The sequence below is a fragment of the Elephas maximus genome, chromosome 11 (assembly GCF_024166365.1).
Source record: "Elephas maximus indicus isolate mEleMax1 chromosome 11, mEleMax1 primary haplotype, whole genome shotgun sequence".
In the NCBI taxonomy this organism is placed as follows: Eukaryota; Metazoa; Chordata; class Mammalia; order Proboscidea; family Elephantidae; genus Elephas; species Elephas maximus.
Genome location: NC_064829.1, coordinates 103,386,725 through 103,407,437, shown reverse-complemented (window position 1 = coordinate 103,407,437; position 20,713 = coordinate 103,386,725). Strand labels below are relative to the sequence as shown.

At 46.5% G+C, this 20,713-nt stretch overlaps 1 protein-coding gene across 3 annotated transcripts in view; it reads left to right on the top strand.

Annotated features, from left to right (window-relative positions):
• The first annotated feature begins 17,458 nt into the window (after nt 1-17,458).
• The window catches only part of HIF3A (hypoxia inducible factor 3 subunit alpha), a 42,515-nt gene continuing 39,260 nt past the window's right edge, over nt 17,459-20,713 (top strand). For all 3 annotated transcript variants that reach the window (XR_007519226.1, XR_007519227.1, XM_049900470.1), the window contains exon 1: nt 17,459-17,520. Coding sequence is in view for 1 of the 3 variants with exons in the window: in XM_049900470.1 (XP_049756427.1) it covers nt 17,495-17,520 (26 nt within the window). In the remaining 2 variants the exon portion in view is untranslated. The remainder of the gene's footprint in view (nt 17,521-20,713) is intronic.

Below are 20,713 nucleotides of genomic sequence, written 5' to 3'. Positions count from 1 at the left end.
ATAGCTCTTCCACTCCTAACTCCATCTCAGTGTCTGCTTCCTGTAGGACATGAGCTAACCCAAGAAAGACTGACGCAGCAAGTAATTATACTGAAGATAATGGAGGCCAGGTTTTTCATTGTTGCAGAAGGGAGCTAAACATATGGAAAGGGAGAAAACGAAAATGAACCCAGTGGCATTGGATTGAATTGGGATGTGTTGGTGTGAACGCAAGGTTTTCAATAAATACAGATAGAGAAATGAATATGTGGGTGTATGTATGTACTTTGTCTAGTTCTCTTTACTGTAAGGGCCCAGGACAGCAACACTGCAGTAGTAATGAACACACCGGGCACCCAGACCTTGGTATCCAATACCATCCTTACTGAAGGGAACCAGAGCTCCTTGGAGGAATGGCTGATTCCAGGACCGGGACAGGGGAAGTATAGGATGGGCCTGCAACGTCTTGTAAGGAAGTGCATAAAGGATGACGGGGACATTTCAGAAGAACACGGGGCCAAGTTGAGGTGGCTCCTACTCACCAAATCTTCGACAATTTGAATTTCAAAATAATGATATAACCCAATCATTGAAATAGGAATCCAGGAGTCCATACTGTTATAAATAAAGGAGAAGAATAATATTTTCCTTATGGCAGAATGACAGGTAATAAATCCAGAAGGAAAGACAGAATTAGAATTTTTTCATTTATAACTTTCATTCATAACTTTCGTAGTAATTTATTCAGCCAGCCTACAACAGCAGATGCTATAACTAGAGAGTAAAATTTGATAAGGAATGGGATATTTACATAGTCTCAAAGTATCTCTCCACTAAATAATTTATTAATTATCCAAAACTTCATTGCCCTAGAGTCGATTCCAACGGATAGGGACTCTATAGGACCGAGTAGAGATGCCGCATAGGGTTTCCAAGGCTACAATCTCAATGGAAGCAGACCGCTACATCTTTCTGTCACAGCCGCTAGTCTGTTCAAACTACCACTGGTTAGCAGCCCAGCTCTTTAACCACGGTGCCACCAGGGCTCTTTTTGAATATGTATATAATATATAAACCCGTTGCTATTCAGTCGGTTCTGACTCATAGATACCGTATTGGACAGACTAAAACTGCCCTGTAGGGTTTCCAAGGAGCGGCTGGTGGATTCGAACCGCCAGCCTTTTCATCAGCAGCCAAGCTCTTAACCACTGCACCACCCAGGCTCCGGGTGTGTATATGGTCACATTATAATTTCGTCCACCAGAGGGTGCATCATACTTATTTTAAGGCTTAACCACTTTTCAGTTTAGATAGACCGGTAGTTCACAAACGTTTTGGTCTTAGAATTTCCTGTGTACTCTTAAAAATTATCGAGGACTCCAAAGATGCCATCTCTGAAGCGGTGAACACTCCCGATACCAACGTTATGCTCAAAATAGAGTGTGCTCTTCCCTTGATTTACAGGTACTTGCCTTCCCAGAGGAAACCCTGGTGGCGTAGTGCTTAGGAGTTACGGTTGCTAACCAAAAGGTCGCCAGTTCAAATCCACCAGGGGCTCCTTAGAAACCCTATGGGGCAGTTCTACTCTGTCCTTTAGGGTCGCTATGAGTCGGAATTGACTTGACAGCAGCAGGTTTGGTTTTTTGGTTTTTGGCCTTCCTGGAAAATTCGGAGTATATTAAAACCGAAACCAAACCCACTGCCTTCAACTCGATTCCAACGCATTATGACTGAATAGGACAGAGTAGAACTGCCCCCATAGCGTTTGCAAGGCTGTAAATCTTTACAGAAGCGGACTGCCACATCTTTCTCCCCCTGAGCGGCTGGTGAATTCGAACTGCTGACCTTTTGGCTAGTAGCCGAGTGCCACCAGAGCTCCAGAGTATATAAAAATGATGCAAAATTCTTGCTGTTTACGTGTAAAATGGGGAGAGGTTCTAGGCCTCAGAGTTGTGAACAGATTACTCCCTACGTGAGGGGAAAGTCCTCATTGTCAGGACTGAACGAGGCATGGAGGAATTGCACACATAGCTGGAAGCCCCGGTATGGCAGTCGGCTTCCTTAAAGATTACAGCCGTGGAAACCCTATGGGGCAGTTCTACTTTGTCTTATATAGGGTCGCTATGAATCAACTCAGCTGCAACGGGTTTATACCTTTCGGGCTGGCCCCAGCTGCTGAGAGCTGGTTAAGGATCTCTGAGACGGGTCAGTGCGCAGGAGGGGGCGGGGCTCAGGACCTGGGCAGGGCCTCCCTGGCCTCCCAGAGTTGAGCCTGAGCTCTCCTGCAGAGGGCGCTGCGGCGCTGAGGGCACAAGTGGGGGACTTGAGCCACCACATCCATCACACGAGGCCCGTGGGTGTGGCAAACCGTTTGCTCTTGACTGCTAACATAAACGTTGGTGGTTCAAACCCACCCAGCGGGACTGCAGGAGAAGTCTGGCAATCTGTTTCCGTTAAGATTGTAGCTAAGAAAACCCTGTGGAGCAATTCTACTCGGCACACATGGGGCCGCCAGGAGTCAGAATCAACTCCACGGCAGCTAACAACAACGACGACGACAACAGCCGTTGTGCTGAAGTCCGGACACTCACCGGCATCAACGTCAACACATACATCAGCCTCTATAAATGAGAACCATGACACATATGAGCCCTTTACATGCGTGTGTTCATAGCCACGAACATAGCCTTTAGCGTGGGTTAACAAGGAGAAGTGCCCTTATTTATGGAACCCCAATGCACACAGCTGTCACTGTCAGCCTGGGCACCAACATATATCCACATGCCTTCGTCAGCCAGCATGCTAACATCAAGGTGTGTTAAGGTTTCAGTGGAGCCTCCAGACTAAGAGAGACTAGGAAGAAAGGCTTGGCGATCCACTTCCAAAAATCAGCCAACGAAAACCTTATGGATTACAACGGCCCCACCCACAGCTGATCATGTGAACGATGCATGACCGGCCAGCATTTTTTCCATTATTCACGGGCTTGCCACGAGTCAGGGAATAACTCAAAGGCACCTAACAACACAACAACAAGGCTAAGACACATATCTTGATACTGTGGTATCAAATCTACTGCAAAAGACCTCTTTAAAGCGTTAAAAAGGAAAGACGTCACTTTGAGGACTAAGCTGCGCCTGACCCTAGCCGTGGTATTTTCCAATCACCTTATATGCATGGGAAAGATAGACAGTGAACAAGGAAGACCGAAGAATTTATTCATTTGAATTCTGGTATTGGCGAAGAATATTGAATATGCCACGGACTGCCAGAAGAATGAACAGATCTGGCTTGGAAGAGATACAGCCAGAATGCTCCTTGGAAGTGGGAATGGCAAGACTTCGTGTCACATACTTTGGACATGTTATCAGGAGGGACCAGTCCCGGGAGAAGGACATCATGCTTGGTAAAGTAGAGGGTCAGCAAAAGGCAGGAAGACCCTCACTGAGAGGGATTGTCACAGTAGCTGCAAAGATGGACTCAAGCGTAACAATAGTTGTGAGGATGGCCAGGACCAGGCAGCGTTTCATTCTACTTTACATAGGGTTGTTATGAATCCGAACCGACTCAACGGCACGTAACGACAACAACAAATGATGTGCGCTGTCACATGTCTATTTGCTGGAATCCACACAGTTTGAAAAGACTTGTGGGCTAATGGCAGCCTGTTATTCGGCACCTGTGTGTGTTACTTTGACACACACATGGACATGCCATAGGTATGGACATATGTGTCACCCTGGGTAGTGAAAATGCTGGTAAGAGCTTGTCCTTCTGCCCTCCAACCTGGAGCCTCTTGGTGGGTGGAGGCCGTTCTGATTACGTTCTGTGTCCCATGCATCAGGCGAAGAATAACCAAAAAACCCAGTGCCATAACTCATTCATTCAAGCATTTATGATGCATGTATTCTCTCAGGCAAAGAATACATGCATCATAAATGCGTGAATGAATGAGTGAAAGACAACAAATCAGAACTCACCACATGTCAGGTGCTGTGCTAAGCTAAACACTCAGATGCCTGATCTAATTAAATCCATATCATTAAATATCTAGTTAGCATTCTCAGAAAATTTTTTAAGTTTGGTTATTTTAGCCAAGTCACAAGCAAGGCCCAAATGTTGCAGTTGGTTAACATGCCTATAGTAGGTTGAACAGAAGCTGCCAAAAAGATATAGTCATATCCTGGTGGTACAGTGGTTAAGTGCTCGGCTGCTAACTGAAAGCTTGGCTGTTTGAACCCATCCACAGCTCTGTGGGCGAAAGGTGTGGCCGTCGGCTCCTGTAAAGATTACAGCTTTGGAAACCCTGTGGGGCAGTTAGTTCTACTCTGTCCTACAGGGTCCCTATGAGTCGGAATCCACTAGATGGCAGCGAGTTTGGTATTTTTGGTTTTCAACCCCCAGAACCTGTGACTGTGACCTTATTTTGAAAAAAAGTCTTTGCAGATGTAATTAAGGATCCTGAGATGAGATCGCCGTAGATAACAAAGTGGGCGATAAATGCAATGCGTCAAGTGTGTTATTAGAGGCAGAAGAGAAGACACACAGAGGAGAGAGCCAAGTGAAGGTGGAGGCAGAGACTGGAGTCATGCAGCCACAAGCCAAAGGAACGCCAGGAGCCCCCAGAAGGTGGAAGAGGCAAGGAAAGATTCTTCGCTAGAGCCTCTGGAAAGAGTGCAGCCCTGCTGAAACCTTGATTTCAGACTTCTAGGCCTCCAGAACTGTGAGAGAATAAATTTCTGTTGTTTTAATCCACCCAGTTTTTGGTAATTTGTTACAGAAGCCCTAGGAAATGAATACAATGCCGGAAAAAAAAAAAAAAAAAAAAAAAACTTGCCATCAAGTTGATTGTGACTCATGGCTACCCCGTGTGTGTCAGGGTAGAACTACTCCGTAGGGCTTTCATGGCTATGACTTTTCGGAAGCAGATTGCCAGGCTTTTCTTTTGAGGTGCTTCTGGGTGGGTTTGAACTGCCAACCTTTAGGTTAGTAGCCGAGCGCTTAACCATCTGTGCCAACCAGGGGCTCCTCAATGCCAACTAAACCTCTCGGATCTATAGGTTCCCTAACCTTGTAATTTATTAAAGAAACTGGGGCATTTGTCCCCTAGAGCTGCACCACTAGCCACATGTGGTGTGATGGTTAAGGTTATGTGTTAACTTGGCTAGACCATGATTCTCAGTGGTTTGGCAGACATTACGCAATCATCCACCATTTTGTGATCTGATCTGATATGAGCAGCCAATCAGTAGAAAAGAGAGTTTCCTAGGGGATGTGGCCTGCATCTGGTATCTGTGGGTGTTCTGGCAAAGATCTCCCTCTCTCGATCTTGCCTCTAATTCGTCATCCTCTGACCCCTGGTTCTTGGAACGTGAGCCTGCCATCCGACCTGCAGATTTTGGGTTCGACAGCCCCTGCAACCACATGAGTCAGGAGAAGCCTCCAGACTGTCGCCTGACCCACAGATTTGGTGCTTGCCAACCTCCACAACTGTGTGATCCAGTTCCTTGAAATAAATCTCTATATATACTTCACTGGTTTTGCTCTTCCAAATAACCCAGCCTAAGACATTTGGTACTGAGAGTGGTTCTAGAGGAACAAAATCAAAAGCATGAGGTTTCTAAACTGGTTCTCAAGTATGGCTATTCTTAAAGGCACCGGTGACTGCCTCCAGTAGTAAAGAGGGCACTGCTGATCCATGGTGTGACATGGCAATAAAAATATGCAGAATATCACCATCAATGGATCAAATATCTGTGAGAGACAAGGCTCTGGGTAATTGCATATGTGATACATTTCTACGGTTTTATAAGAATGAGAAATATAAGGAAGCTGGTTGGTTTGTTCTACATTTGCGAGACAAAGTGGTGAAAGAAAGAGATGAGCTCAAAGCTTCAAAGTCACAGCTCAAACACCGCACACAACACCTGAAAGCTGCCACTTGTGCCCGAAAGAAAACCTTATTTCTTGTAGCAGAGCTGGTGTTGCAAAAACCAAATCCAGAGTCTTATCATAAGAGTGGCTGGATTACAGTGCCAATTGAATTCTGAACATCAAACGGTGTCTGCAGTTAAAGTAAGGACACTGATTGAGAAGAAATGGGATCCTGAAACTTGGGATGGGGTCATGTGGGCAGATAATCAGGAAGCTGTGATCATTGAGCCCCTAAATTCCGTTGAATTACTCCTGCCAACAGAACCAGCCCTCTTACTCTCATCTGAAAAGATTACCCCATCTTTGTCTGCTAAGTCACTCTTCCCAGTATAACCATTATCCCCTCCACCTCCATCTGATTAGAGTAACCCAGCTGTGCCTGAAGAGTCTTTGTCTTAGATAGTGTCTGGGGCGGGGCCTAGGGTGTTGCCTGGGGCATCGCCTGAGGCAGATGCCTTATAAAACATTGTTGAATGTCCCCAGGAGCCACCTGCACCACCCGTTTTTGCTTCTAGACCTATAACTAGACTTAGGTTCCAGCGAGCCCCAAGAGGTGAAATACAAAGTGTGACCCAGAAGGACGTACACTATTCTCCAAAAGAACTGCTTGATTGTTCTAGTATATACAAACAGAAACCTGGGGAATATGTGTGGGAATGGCTGTTAACGGTGTGGGATAATGGCGCAAGGAACATAAAGTTGGATCAGTGTGAGTTTATTGATACAGGTACACGCAATCGACAAAGACAAGGTGGGCGTGGTTGCCACAATGGACAGCAGAGACAAAGCAGTAATGAGAATAGCCTGCTTTTTTTTTATGGACTTATGACATTGGCTACTTAGTCATGGTGTCCCCAGAAGTGAAATAGATGGAAAATCTGTATCACTTTATCTGTGCAAGGGGAAGAATTCTAGGTCAAGTGAAGGGCAGTCTAACTTGAATTGCCAGAAAAAAATCATGGCCCCTCAAATAATTCCCAGGCTTGAATGAGTTTATAGACCCACAACCCCTTGAATGAAGGAGAGGCCAGGTCCCCTTGAGGAAGGACCCCACTACACTGCCAAAGATTTATACTGCAAATCATTTTTCCAGCCTTCCCCAAAGGGATCTACAGCCTTTTACAACGGTGACTATTCACTGGGGAAAAGGAAATAATCAGACTTTTCAGGGATTACTGGACACTGGCTCTGAACTGACACTAATTCCAGGAGACCCAAAATGTCACTGTGGCCCACCAGTCAGAGTGGGGGCATATGGAGATCATATTATACATGGAGTCTTAGCTCATGTCTGTCTCACAGTGGGTCCAGTGTGTCCCCGAACCGATCCTGTAGTTATTTCCCCAGTTCCAGAATCCATAATTGGAATAGATACACTCAGCAAATGGTAGAACGCCCACATTGGATCCCTGACATGTGGAGCAAGAGCTATGATGGTAGAAAAAGCCAAGTGGAAGCTATTAGAACTGCCTCTACCTAAGAAAAATAGTAAATCAAGAGCAATACTGCATTCCTGGAGGAATTACAGAGATAATTGCCATGATCAAGGACTTGAAGGATACACGGTGGTGATTCCCACCACATTCCCATTCAACTCACCTATTTGGCCTGTGCGAAAAACAGATGGATCTTGAAGAGTGACAGGGGATTATCAAAAACTCGACCAGATTACGACTCCAATTGCAGCTGCTGCCCCACACGTGGTTTCATTGCTTGAGCAAATTAATACAACTCCTGGTACATGGTATGCAGCTATTGATCTGGCCAATGCCTTTTCTTCCTTTTTTTTTTTTTTTATTGTGCTTTAGATTAAAGGTTTACAGAGCACATTACTTTCTCATTAAACAATTAATACACAAATTATTTTGTGACATTGGTTGCCAACCCTGTGATGTGTCACCACTCTCCCCTTCTAGACCTTGGGTTCCCCATTTGCCTTTGTCCAGTTTTCCTTTCCCTTCTTGCCTTCTTGCCTTTGCTTTTGGACTGGTCCAATACCTTTTTCTTGATTCTGGTTTTGAAGGAACAGCAGAAGCAATGTGCCTTCAGCTGGCAAAGCCCACAATGCACCTTCACTGTCTTACCTCAGAGGTATACCAACTTTCCAGCCCTATGTTATAATTTAGTCCACAAGGACCTTGATTTCCTTTCCCTTCCACAAGACATCATGCTGGTCTATTATATTGATGACATTATGCTGATTGGACCTACTAAGGAAGAAGTATCAATGACTTTAGACTTACTGGCAAGGTATTTGTGTGCTAGAGGGTGGGAGGTTTACCTGACAAAAATTCAGGCACCTTCCATTTCAGTGAAATTACTAGGGGTGCAGTGGTGTGGGTCATGTCAAGATATTCCTTCTAAAGTGAAGGATAAGTTGGTACATCTGGACTCTCCTACAGCTAAAAAGGAGGCACAATGCCTAGTGGACCTCTTTGGATTTCAGAAGCAACATATCCCTCATTTGGGTGTGCTTCTCCAGCGTATTTATCAAGTGACTGAAAAATCTGCTAGTTTTGCTTGGGGCCCAGAATGAGAGAGGGTTCTGCAACAGGTCCAGGCTGTTGTACAAGCAAGTCTGGCACTTGGGCCATATGATCGGGCTGATCCAATGGTGCTTGAAGTGTCAGTGACAGAGATGCTGTTTGGTGTCTTTGGCAGGCCCCTATTGGTGATTCACAGCACAGATCCTTAGGATTTTGGTACGAAGCTCTGCTATCCTCTGCAGAATGGGCACAAATATGGATCTCTTCTATCTTATTTACATAATCCCACCCCACAAGGGTCCATGTACCTTATTTGTATTATTAGCAAGCTGTGAAATCCCTTTGGTGGCCACAGCACCTTTTATGCATAGTCCAACTCAGTAATTTGATGGTAGTTACAAGACCATGGTGAGAAAGGCCATATAAAAGTGAGCCATTGCACCGCAGTAAAGCAATTTTGACATTGGAAAATACACATGGTATTTTATTTTCTATTATGGAATTATACATGCCTATTTTTTATGTAAGTAAAATCTGTCTTCCTTGAATCTGTAAATTTTAAATTTAGTTCTCATGTAAGAATGAAATTGTTGCACTTCTCCATAAAGGTTTGTGTTTAAGTCTTTGGGATAAGCCTCTACTAATTTCTTGGATGACTTTATGCATTCTTCTTCAGACTTATCCATGTTATTTAAGAAGGAAAATCTATTGGAAAGAACTTCATACCCTTTTGCCCTTCTTTTCATGCAAGATTCAAGTGGGCCAGTGATGGTGTAGTATGTGGATACACAAAATTGATCTCTGGCATTCAATAGAGTTGTCCTTCAGTATCCAAGGGTGATTGGTTCCAGGATCCCCCATGGATACCAAAATCCATGGATGCTCCAGTCCCTTATATACAATTGTGTAGTATTTGCATATAACCTATGCACACATCCCGTGTACTTAAAATCATCTCTAGATTGCTTATAATACCTAATATAACCTATTGCCATTCAGTTGATTTCAACTCACAGCGACCATAAAGGACAGAGTGGAACTGCCCCATAGGATTTCCAAGGAGCACCTGGTGCATTAGAACTGCTGACCTTTTGGTCAGCAGCCGTAGCTCTTAACCGCTACACCACCAGGGTTTCCAGTACAACGTAAAAGTGCTATGTAAATAGTTGTTAAAGGAATAATGACAAGGAAAAAAAGCCTGGCTTTTTTCTTTTCCTGAATGTTTTTGATCTGCGGGTGGTTGAATCCACAGATGTGGAACCCGCAGATACGGAGGGCCAGCTGTACTTCTGGAGCACTTCTGTCACTTACTTATTTCTTTCTAATGCTTCTGTGACAGTGAACTGCTTGATAATCAGCATTTGGCAGTATTTGTTTTGTTGTGTTTTCAAAATTTTCAAAATCTTCACCTAAAGTATGTAAATACCATGTTAATGACTGGTAGAGATCTGTGCATGTCTTTAAATTTACTTCTGAGTAATGGAGAGTTTGACTCGTCCAATGAAAATGCTGCAATGGGTTATTCCACATAACCAGCATAAACACATATTCCAGTGTTTGCGTTTCGTTGGTGATGTTTCCAGCTTCTCTTTTGGAATCTCCTTTTTGTGTCTGATCTTCAGCCATATTTTCCATGGCACCTATAATCTGAGTGTATGATTCCAGGATTGCACCTGTCGCTACAGCATGCACTTCCAAACTTGTATTAGAAAAACATTTTAGTACTCGATCATTGCCTAAATATGTTTTAAGAAGTGCACATTGGTGAGTAGAGGTGGCAAAAAATGTGTAGAGTAACTGAACAGTAAAAAAAACAATCAACTGCTTCTGGACGATAATCTACTGCACTACGCACTGCACGATTAAGTAAATGTGCAGCACGTGGTATGATAATGGCATATTCATTAAATTCTAAAATTTTCTGTTATATGCCTTTATAACACCCTGACATATTCGCAGCATTGTCGTGGACTGGCCTCTGCACTTAGAAAAATCAGTTTTGCAAACTTCACATAAATAGCGAAGTATTTGATGTGTAATTTCTTCACTGGCATGACCTTTTAAGCTAGCAAACATGATAAATCGCTCAACAGGTTTTCCATCTGTTGGAGATATGTATCTTAAAATAATACTTAGCTGACCTTTATGAGAAAGATCAGGATTGGAATCTACGAACAAACTGAAATATCTAGCTATACTTATTTCACTGAAAATGTGGATTGAACTTTATTACTTATTAGTTTTATTAATTCTTCATATGTTGTTTTAGGCATATATGATGGGTTGCTCCTTCCTGTGTTACCAAATTTGGGGATGTGACCTGCTAAAAATGGATCAAACTGAGTAACAAATTCAAGTAATTTCAAAAAATCCTATTTTGTGGGGACTTCATACAACCAAGGAAGCAACTCTGAGAGCAGAATACATGTTCTTTCGACGCGAGATTCCTGTGCTGAGAAACTCCAGAACCAGGGGGAGATTGATGACAAGGACCTTCCTCCAGAGCTGACAGAGGGAGAAAGCCTTCCCCTGGAGCTGGCACCCTGAATTCAGATTTCTGGCCTACTAGCTACGAGAGGATAAACTTTCATCTGTTAATGCCATCTACTTGTGGTATTTCTGTTATAGCAGCCCTACATAACTAAGACAAAAGTCAACCAATTCGTTTTGGTACAGTGACTATGTTTATTCCTTCCATCTTCTTTTAATGCTTCATGCATCCTTCAATATGGGTATGTTTGTATATATATGGAGCTCTGGTGGCGTAGTGGTTAACAGGCTTGGCTGCTAACCCAAAGGTCAACTGTTTGGATCCACCAGCCACTCCTTGGAAACCCTATGGGACGGTTCTACCCTGTCCTATAGGGTTGCTATGAGTCGGAATTGCCTCGGCGGCAACTGGTTGGGATAGTATATTTTCAGTTGTATACATGTTAGTTGTATGATGTTAGGTGCAAGTATGACTTTATAATTTTATTTAGAGATTACGTATTTTTTTTATGGTTTAAGAAGATGTGTATAGGTGCCAAGCTGACAATGGGTGAACTGTGATGGTTAAGGTTGTGTCAACTTGGCAAGGCCATGATTCTCAGTGATTTGGCAGATACTGTATAATCATCCTCCATTTTGTGATCTGATATGAGCAGCCAATCAGTTGATTGGGGAGCTTCCTTGGGGGTGTGGCCTGCAACCAACATGTATGGATGTTCTGGCAAAGCTCACCCTCTCTCGAACCTGCATTTGACTTGTCAACCTCTGACCTCTAGTTCCTGGGAAGTGAGTCAGACATGAGCCAGTAGACTGCTGTCTGACCTGCAGATTTTGGATTTGTCAGCCCCTGCAACCACATGAGTCAGGAGAAGCCTCCAGCCTGAGAGCTGACCCACAAATTTGGGACTTGCAAGCCTCACAACTGCATGAGCCATTTCCTTGAAATAATTCTCTCTCTCTCTATATATGTATGCTTCTGTCTTAGGCTGGGTTCTCTAGAGAAGTAAAACCAATAAAGCATATAGACACAGATTTATATCAAGGAAACAGCTCACACGATTGTAGAGGCTGGAACATCCTGTGTCCGTGGCCCGGGATAGAGGCCTCCCCCAATTCACGCAGCCGCAGAAGCTGGCAGACCCAAGATCTGCAGGTAAGAGACCCGGGCTCCCGTTCACGGGCTGTGAAGGTCGATAAATCCCAAGATCCACAGGCAAGAACACAAGGTTTCTCCTGATTCACGGAGCTGCAGGGGCTGGTAAACAAAAAACCAAACCCATCGTCGTCAAGTCGATTCTGATTCATAGTGACCCTACAGGACAGAGTAGAACTGCCCCCATCGTGCTTCCAAAGCGGAAATCTTTACAGAAGCAGACTGCCACGTCTTTCTCCCGCAGAGCAGCTAGTGAGTTCAAACACCAACCTTTCAGTTAGCAGCTGAGTGCTTCACCACTTCGCCACGAGTGCATCTCCATCAATGGCACAGGGAATGTATTTGGCCTAGAGAGAAGGATCCACAGAGTCAGATAGTAAAGCCATGGTTGTCCAATTCTATCAAAAGGAGGGAGTGGAGGTTTGGAAACAATAATCTAAACTGTCACTAAACAACAACAACAACAAAATCAAACCTGTTGACATCAAGTTGATTCTGACTCACAGTGACCCCATGTGTTACAGAGTTAGAGCTGTGCTCCCCAGGATTTTCTTGGCTATAATTTTTACAGAAGCAGGTCACCAGGCCTTTCTTCTGTGGCACCACTGGGTGGGTTTGAACTGCCAATCTTTAGGTTAGTAATTGAGCACAAAACATTTGTGTCACCCAAGAACTTTTCATCTGCCCCAGGAATGTACTATTTTTATCATATTCATTTTCTGGAAGTGACTCTCTGAGTGAGAGAAAAGTTAAGAAATTTGCCCAAGGTTCACACAGCCGGTAAGTGGTGGAGCCAGGATTTGAACCCAGGCAGGCTCCTAACCACCACACTACAGAAAAATAAAGTCATCCATCCAATAAGGCTGTTGTGATGTTCCATTAAAGAGCAGGAATGTGAAGAGCTTAGCCTGGTGCCTGGCACAGTGCCAGGGCACAGTACTTGGAACTTGTACTGTTTATTTCCATCACTGGACTCAAGGTTGGCCTTGGCTTGAGTTTGGAGGGATATTCTGCCCCTGGCAGGTTGCCAGGGATGGCAGCTGACTTTTCTAAACCCACCTTATTAGGAGTCAGAGTCAGGACAGGGGGGTGATGGAAATAAGATCAGATCATGAGAGGTAGCTGTGCAGGGGCTAGCAACTACTCCTCAAGCCTCGGGCAGCGAAGGAGTGTGAGTCACACAGAAGTGATGTCTGAGCAGAGGTTCAGGAGACGCTGGCTTATTGGAACTGGGTGCACACGGAGTTCTGGATTTTTGTTGCTGAACCCTCTTTCCCCGTCCATGAGACAAGCATTTCTTCCTCTGTATTCCAAGGCATAGGAGGTATATTGGTGGTTCGGGTGTAGAATTCTTGCCTTCTGTGCAGAAGACCTGAGTTCTATTCCCAGCCAATGCACCTAGTGTGCAGCTACCACCTATCTGTCAGTGGGGGCTTGCATGTTGCTGTGTTGCTGAACAGGTTTCAGTGGAGCTCCCAGACGAAGACAGACTAGGAAGAAAGAGCTAGCAATCTACTTCTGAAAATCAGCCAATGAAAAACCCTATGGATCACAATGATCAAGTCTGAAACTGATCATGGAAAGGCACAGGTCAGGGCAGCATTTTGTTCTGTTGTGCATGCGGTCACCATGACTCAATGACAGATAATGACAACAATAACATTACTGGATAAATAAATCAGACAGAAAGAAAGTGCAGGAGGAGAAGAGGAAAAGACTCCAGCCCTCCTTGAAAACATGAAGTCTTCCATTTGCCCAAGACAGGATATACACTAAAAAACTTTTTTCTCTTATCCCCACAACCAGATAATTAGCCAAATAATAATCAACAAATAATCAATCAGTAATGCCCAAACCATGCCCCTTTTACCCCTTAAATATTTCTTGTAAGGCATTTGGCTGTGTGGATCATGATAAATTATGGATAACATTGTGAAAAATGGGAATTCCAGAAGACTTAATTGTGCTCGTGTGGAACCTGGTACACAGATAAGAAGGCAGTCATTTGAAGAGAACAAGAAGATGCTGCATGGTTCAAAACTGGAAAAGATGTGTGGCAGGGTTGTATCCTCTCACCTTGCTTATTCAACCTCTATGCTGAGCAAATAATTTGAGAAGCTGGACTATACGAAGCAGAACGTGGCCTGAAGATTGGAGGAAGATTCACTAATGACCTGCTATACGCAGATGACACAACCTTGCTTGCTGAAAACGAAGATGACTTGACACACTTACTGATGAAAGTCAAAGATTACAACCTTCAGTATGGGTTACACTTGAATACAGAGAATGAAAATCCTCACGACTAGATCGATAAATAACATCATGATAAATGAAGAAGAAATTGAAGTTGTCAACAATTTCATTGTACTTGGATCAACAGTCAATGTCCATGGAAGCAGGAGTCAAGAAATCCAATTTGCATTGGACGAATCTGCTGCAAAAAATCTCTTTTAAAGTTTTAAAAATCAAAGATGTCATTTTGATGGCTAAGTTGCGCTTGACCCAAGCCATGGTCTTTTCAGTCTCCTCATAGGCATGTGGAAGCTGGACAACGAAGAGGAAGACAGAAGAATCGATACATTCAATTTGTGGTGGACTACCAGAAGAATGAACAAATTAGTCTTAGAAGAAATACAGCCAGAATGTTTCTTAGAAGCAAGAATGGCAAGACTTCAGCTTGCTTATTTCGGAGACATCATAAGGAAAGACTAAAAGCTAGAAAAGAATACCATGTTTGGTAAAGCAGGGGGTCAGCGAAAATGGGGGAAATCCTAATGAGATGGATTGACACGATAGCTGCAACGGTGGACTCACACATACCAAGGATCAGGAAGATGGTGCAGGACTGGGAGATGTTTCGTTCTGTTATACATGACGTCTCCATGAATCGGAGCTGACTGATTGGTAACTAACAACAGCAACGACCAAATGACCATTGAGCATCTTTTCATGTGCTTATTGACCATTTGTATTTCCTCTTTGGAGAAATATCTATATAGTTTTAATTCTATTTTAATGTTTAACAAGTGCCAGTTTTCCCCTGACACGGCTCAAAATGCAAATCCCTTAGATTTTCTATCTGTTATGTTGCCCTCCAATATCACCTGGTTCAGTCCTCCACTCCTCCACTCTTCTCCAGGCCCTTCCGTTGTACCCTCTGGAACTGTCATCCCATGGTTAACAACCTTGCCTTCTCCTCAGTTTCTTTCCCGAACATTTCTTCTACTTTATATCATTACTTAAAGCCTAACCAGCCCCAAGGACACTGCTGCTTCTGCTTCTTGTCAGTTGCCAACAAGTCGACTTTGACTCATGGCACCTTATATAAAACAGAATAAAACATTGCCTGGTCCTGTGCCATCTTCATGATCATTGATACGTTTGAGTCCATTGTTGTAACACCTATGTCAATCCATATCATTGAGGGAGGGTTTCCCTCATTTTTGTTGACCCTCTACTTTACCAACCGTAATGTCCTTTTCTAGCGATTGGTCTTTTCTAATGAGGCATCCAAAGTAAGCCAGTCAAAGTCTCGTCATCCTTACTTCCAAGCTTCCCCTGCAGCCCTCTCTAATTCAGGCCTCTCATTATCTCACACTCCACATGCTTCCACACTGGGGCTCAGGAGCTAACATCTCTGTTTGTCAAGATTCTTTTGGGTGTAAGAAGGTGAACTCAAATTAATCCAAGGACAAAACAAATAATACAATATTTAACCACAAACCAGCAATAACAACAACAAAAAAATCCATAATGGTTCATGTAAAAGTTCCCTGATTAAACTGGAGTTTAGGTATGGCTCAATCGAGGCACCCAAGTGCTGGCATCAGAGCTCTTTGCCAATATTTCAGTTCTGCTTTTTTCTGTTTTGACTTTCATCTCAAGAAGCCTCTCCACTCTTGGTGACAGGGTGACCACCATCAGCTCCAGGCTTACATTCTGCCAGTTTGGCAACTCCAGCAGATAAGTGATCTGTTTACTGATAGGTGTAGCAAATGTCTTGGAGTTGATTCTCACTGGTCTAGGCTAGGTCACATGTTGTCCCTGAACCAATCACTGTGAACAGGGAGACAAAATTAACTGGTTTGTTAGGTCTGAGTCCTATAACCATCCCTGGAGCTGGGCCACGGAGGGTCTGGCCAGCCCCATTCAAACCAAATAGACTGGGGAGGAAAGAGGTTTCTCAAAAGAAAACTGAGCCAGATATTGGGCCAGCAAAACCCACATACTTCTGCTATAGTGTCCCCTTCCCTGCCCAACGCTGGAAATTAGCACACAACTCACTCCCCGCCCCTATACTCTGTTCCTTATCCAGTTGTAATGCTTTTGCCACTCCTTGGTGACCTTGTTAAAAAAAAAATAAGTTGCTGTCAAGTTGACCCTGACTCATGACGACCCCATGTATGTCAGAGTAGAACTGTGTTCCACAGGGTTTTCAAGGGCTGAATTTTTGGAAGTAGATTGCCAGGCCTTTTTTCCGAGGCACTTCCGGCTGGACTCCAACCACCAACCTTTTAACCTTTTGCACCACCCAGGGGTTCTGGTAACGTTGTACCTCTCTCTTTTTACTTGAGTGGTAAAAAGATGCCATTTCTCTGCCATTTTCAAAAGAGGATGTGGTTGAGTTTTACATATTTTTTTTTTTTATTTGACATAAGCTTGATCATCAATGAGAACCTGAAAAGGGAGTTAGAGAGACAAAGCGGTCAGGGTGGAGTGACAGCGATGAAGAAAGTGGGGCTGGGACACAGAGGGAGCCAGACCAGAGGAATTGGGGTGAGGTAGGGCTTGAGGGAGGGGCTGGGGACTGAGAAGGAAGGGTGGGATACTGAGGGGAAGGACTGTAGAAATGGGGTGGGGTTAGGAGTTGAGGTTTGGAGACAGGAGATGGGGGCTGGGGGGCTCAAACGGACACGGAAGAGAGGACAGAGGAGACAGAACTGGGCAAGGGAGGAGGCTGGGAGATGGGAGAGGGTGAGACTGCAGGTTGGAGGGGCCCAACTGGGAGTGGGAAATAGAGGAGTAAAACCGGGGGAGGCGGTCAGAGGGTGAGGGCTCGGGTGTAAGGAACACAGTGAACTGGGTGCGTACAGAAGTGTTGGAACTTCGCAGTGGAGGCTGGGCCTGAAGGCCTGGCCAGCCGACCCGTGCAGGCGACACTACTGAGGAAGTCCGCGGCGAGGGGCGTGGTTGAGGGGTGTGTGTGTATTACGCTACACCCCCCTTACACACACACACACAGACACACACACACACTCTTCGCGTTGCAAGCCTTCGCCTCTGTCCCGCCCCCTTCTCGAGAGTGACGGAAATGCAGCCCAACCAGCGCCGCGGGCCGGGTGCGGCTCAGCCAATTACGCGACGAGGGGCGGAGCTGGGGAGGGGGCTCTCAGGGCCAGGGGAGGGGGCTAGGGGCCTCAAAGGGCTCAGCAGCGGCGAGTGGCGAGCCATGGCGCTGGGGCTGCAGCGCGCAAGGTACTGGGGTCCCGGAGCAGGGATGATGGGAATTGAAGGTCTCTCCTTCCAGGGACCCCTGAGCCGGGTGGGGGTGCGCGGGTGCAAACCAAGGACTCCCGGGGCCCGTGGCTGGAGCCACATCCCCTCTGCGCACTCCACCCTAGGGGACTTGCGGGGGTGGGGGATTCCCCCAAATCCCTGGCTGCCCAGTCCGTCCAGCCAGAGCCGCTTCGGAGTGGAGATCCTGGATTTCCCGCAGCCCCGGTGCTCTTCCCCGCCTGGTTGGGAGTGAAACTCGGGGTCCCCACGGAAGTGGGGCCGATTGAGTCCCCAAGTCTCGACTTTCTCCCTCCACATATTGTCCCCTCTGGCCTCGAAACCCCCCAAACTGACGTTGTTCTTTACCACCAACGCCCTGGGATCCTAGGAGATATGGGACACCCCACGCTGAGCCTTCCCAGGTATAGGGAATACCTTGGAATAGGGTTTGGGCTCCTGAGATGGAGAAAGGTGGTCCCCTTTGATCTATCCCTTCCTGACACAGTGTCCAAAGCCTTGGCTTCCCCTGGAAAAGAACAGAGGGGTCCCCTTTCAAAGCTGTCTGGGATCCTTCTAAGGGGCCCTTTGTCTCCTTTTGAAGAGTAGGGTCACCTCCTTTAATAACAGGGAGACAACCGTGACCCATTTACCGAAATCTGGCCACTTATGTTATCCTCCCCCCCCCCGCCCCGTCGTCACCCAAACCCTATTTCTGAAGCATAAATTGAAGGGACAGGAGAGCCCCACCCAAGCCTTATTTTGGGGAGACCCCTGAGGGGGGGTGTGCCTGATTCAGTGTAAGCCCCTGTGAGCTGTGATGAGAGCGCCCCCTTCCGAAGTGCCCTAGTAGAGGGGCATTTCTGTATTCACCTCCCAGCAGGTGCAGATCTGCTGGGGCAGAGGGGAACCTGTGCCCTGGGTCCACTCCCACGGGGGCTGTTTCTGTCCCTGTTCTCAGGGGACCCTGGAACATACCCCAGGTCCTTGCTTTTCCCTGTCCAATCTGAAGCGTCCAGCAAGCCTCACCCCTTTCCCTCCTCCCTGGCTTCACAGGGCTGATTGGATCCGTCTATACCCCCATGTTTCTCACCCCCCAAGGTCTCCCCCCATCCCATTCTATTCTGGTTCCTGGCTCTGGGCCCACCAGGGAACTCCATCCCACCCCCTTCTGGTCCAGCAGCGGCCCCGCCCCTCCCAGCACCCCCTCCTGGCTGGGTGGGGGCCCCTCTTGGCTGAGCTGGGGCGCTCCCCCCTCCCCACCCAAGGCCAGCCCTTTCCTGTCGGGTCATCCCACCGCCACCATGCACCACCCACTCACAACTCGCACCCGGATCCTAGCTGCGTCTCATACCCTCCTGCGCCCCCAGGATGGCAGCTCGGCCAAAAGGGGTCTGGGCGATGGTGAGTGGGCCCCCATGCCCCTTCCTTCTTCCTCTTGGCTGGGGCTTGCTGCCACCCCACCCTGGGCAGGGATGATCTTGGGGAGTCCCTGATGGGCACATTGCCTGGGGAGCCCACCCAGGGTAGAGAAGATTCTGGAAAAGATAGGGTCTTCAGTACGGGCACCCCACTGGATTTCCATGTCCTTGGTAACTAACAGAACTGGGGCCACAAAGACCCCCAGGTCCCTTCTTGAACCTGCCCCTGGCTTCTCAGGCCACCTCTGGGCAGTGCCAAGGGGAATCCCTGTCCAGATACAACCTAAGCCCCCCACATCCCTTACAGTTTTTCAAGACCTTCATACCCAGTTGTGTTTAGAAAACAGAGAGGCCCAGGAGAAGTCCTGAATGTGGGGTGGGGTCTCCCTACTTTCTCCATGCCTTCGCTCATGGGTGGCGAGTTCCTCAGGGCAAAGAAGACATGGGTTTCTCCCCATCCTGGCTAGAGGATGCCAGGCCCCAGCCCCCATTCCCAAACCTCAGCCTGGGGCCTCCAGGCCCTGGCCCCACCCCTGTTCTCGGCTGGAACACGGAGGAAGGGTGGCAGGGTTCCAGCTGCACGTCCCAAGCTGGGCAGAGCGCCAGGGGGCTGGCCCAGGCCTGGGCTTGGAGCCAGCAGGGGAGACTGGCCAGCTGGGGAGATCCAGAGGCAGCATGGGTGGTGCAGGGAAAGGGTCTGGAGTCACTGGGCAAAGGAGGGGCAGGGAATCGGGACCGTTGGGTGGGCATGCCCACCAAGCCATGACCTTTAAGAACACAAGCCCCAAGTCAGGGTTCACATCCCAGCTCACTTGTTTGCTGGCCATGTGGCCTTGTGCCAGTGACTGCCTCCCTGAGGCTTTCTATCAGTTTCCTACACTGGAAAAAGGGGGTCTGACCTCCACACTCCTCCCTGCCCTGCACAGGATCTAGATGGGGAGCCAATGTGGTAACAGATAACCGTGTGGGACATCCAATAGGTGTACAAGTCAGAAAGAGTTCATGTCGGGAGCAGACGGACCTGGTTTGAATACTGGCTCTGCTACTTACAAGCTACGTGATCTCAGGCGTGTCACTTCCCCAGGCCTATTTACTTCTTTGTCAGGAAAATGGGGATGGTAATAACAGGTACATGGTCAGGTTGGGTACCTGGATTACTAGTTGTGCGATCTGGTGACACCCCCTGCTTGGAGCCTCTGTAAGAGGGAAATAGCTTTTCCTGACACATAAGGTTGTTGGAAGGATTTAATGGGGTCTCAGGTCGTGCAAACGGTTTGCACTTGGCTACTAACCTAAAGGCTGGCAGTTTGGACCCACCCAGTAGTACCATGGAAGAAAAGCCCTGGTGATCTGCTTCTGTTAAGATCACAGCCAGGGAAACCCTGTGGAGCAGTTCCACCGTATAACACATGGGGTCACCATTAGTCAGAATTGACTCCACATCAAGTAACGGGAACAACTTGTTATGACATTCAATACACTGGAGCTATTATTTCTGTTACTATCACTGTCATTGCTAGTGTGTAGTATCAACCCAAGGTACGTGTATATGATCCATGTATATACTTGACATATGTACACTATTCCATGAGTTCCCATCAACATCCATGTGTTACTCCAGTGCTTAACAGGATCCTAAGCCTGAACCTTCCATCCCTGAAGCATATAATAGTGCATATGTTGTTGTTATTATCGTTAGTTGCCATTGAGTCAGCTCCTACTCATGGCAGCCTTATGTATAACAGAATGAAACA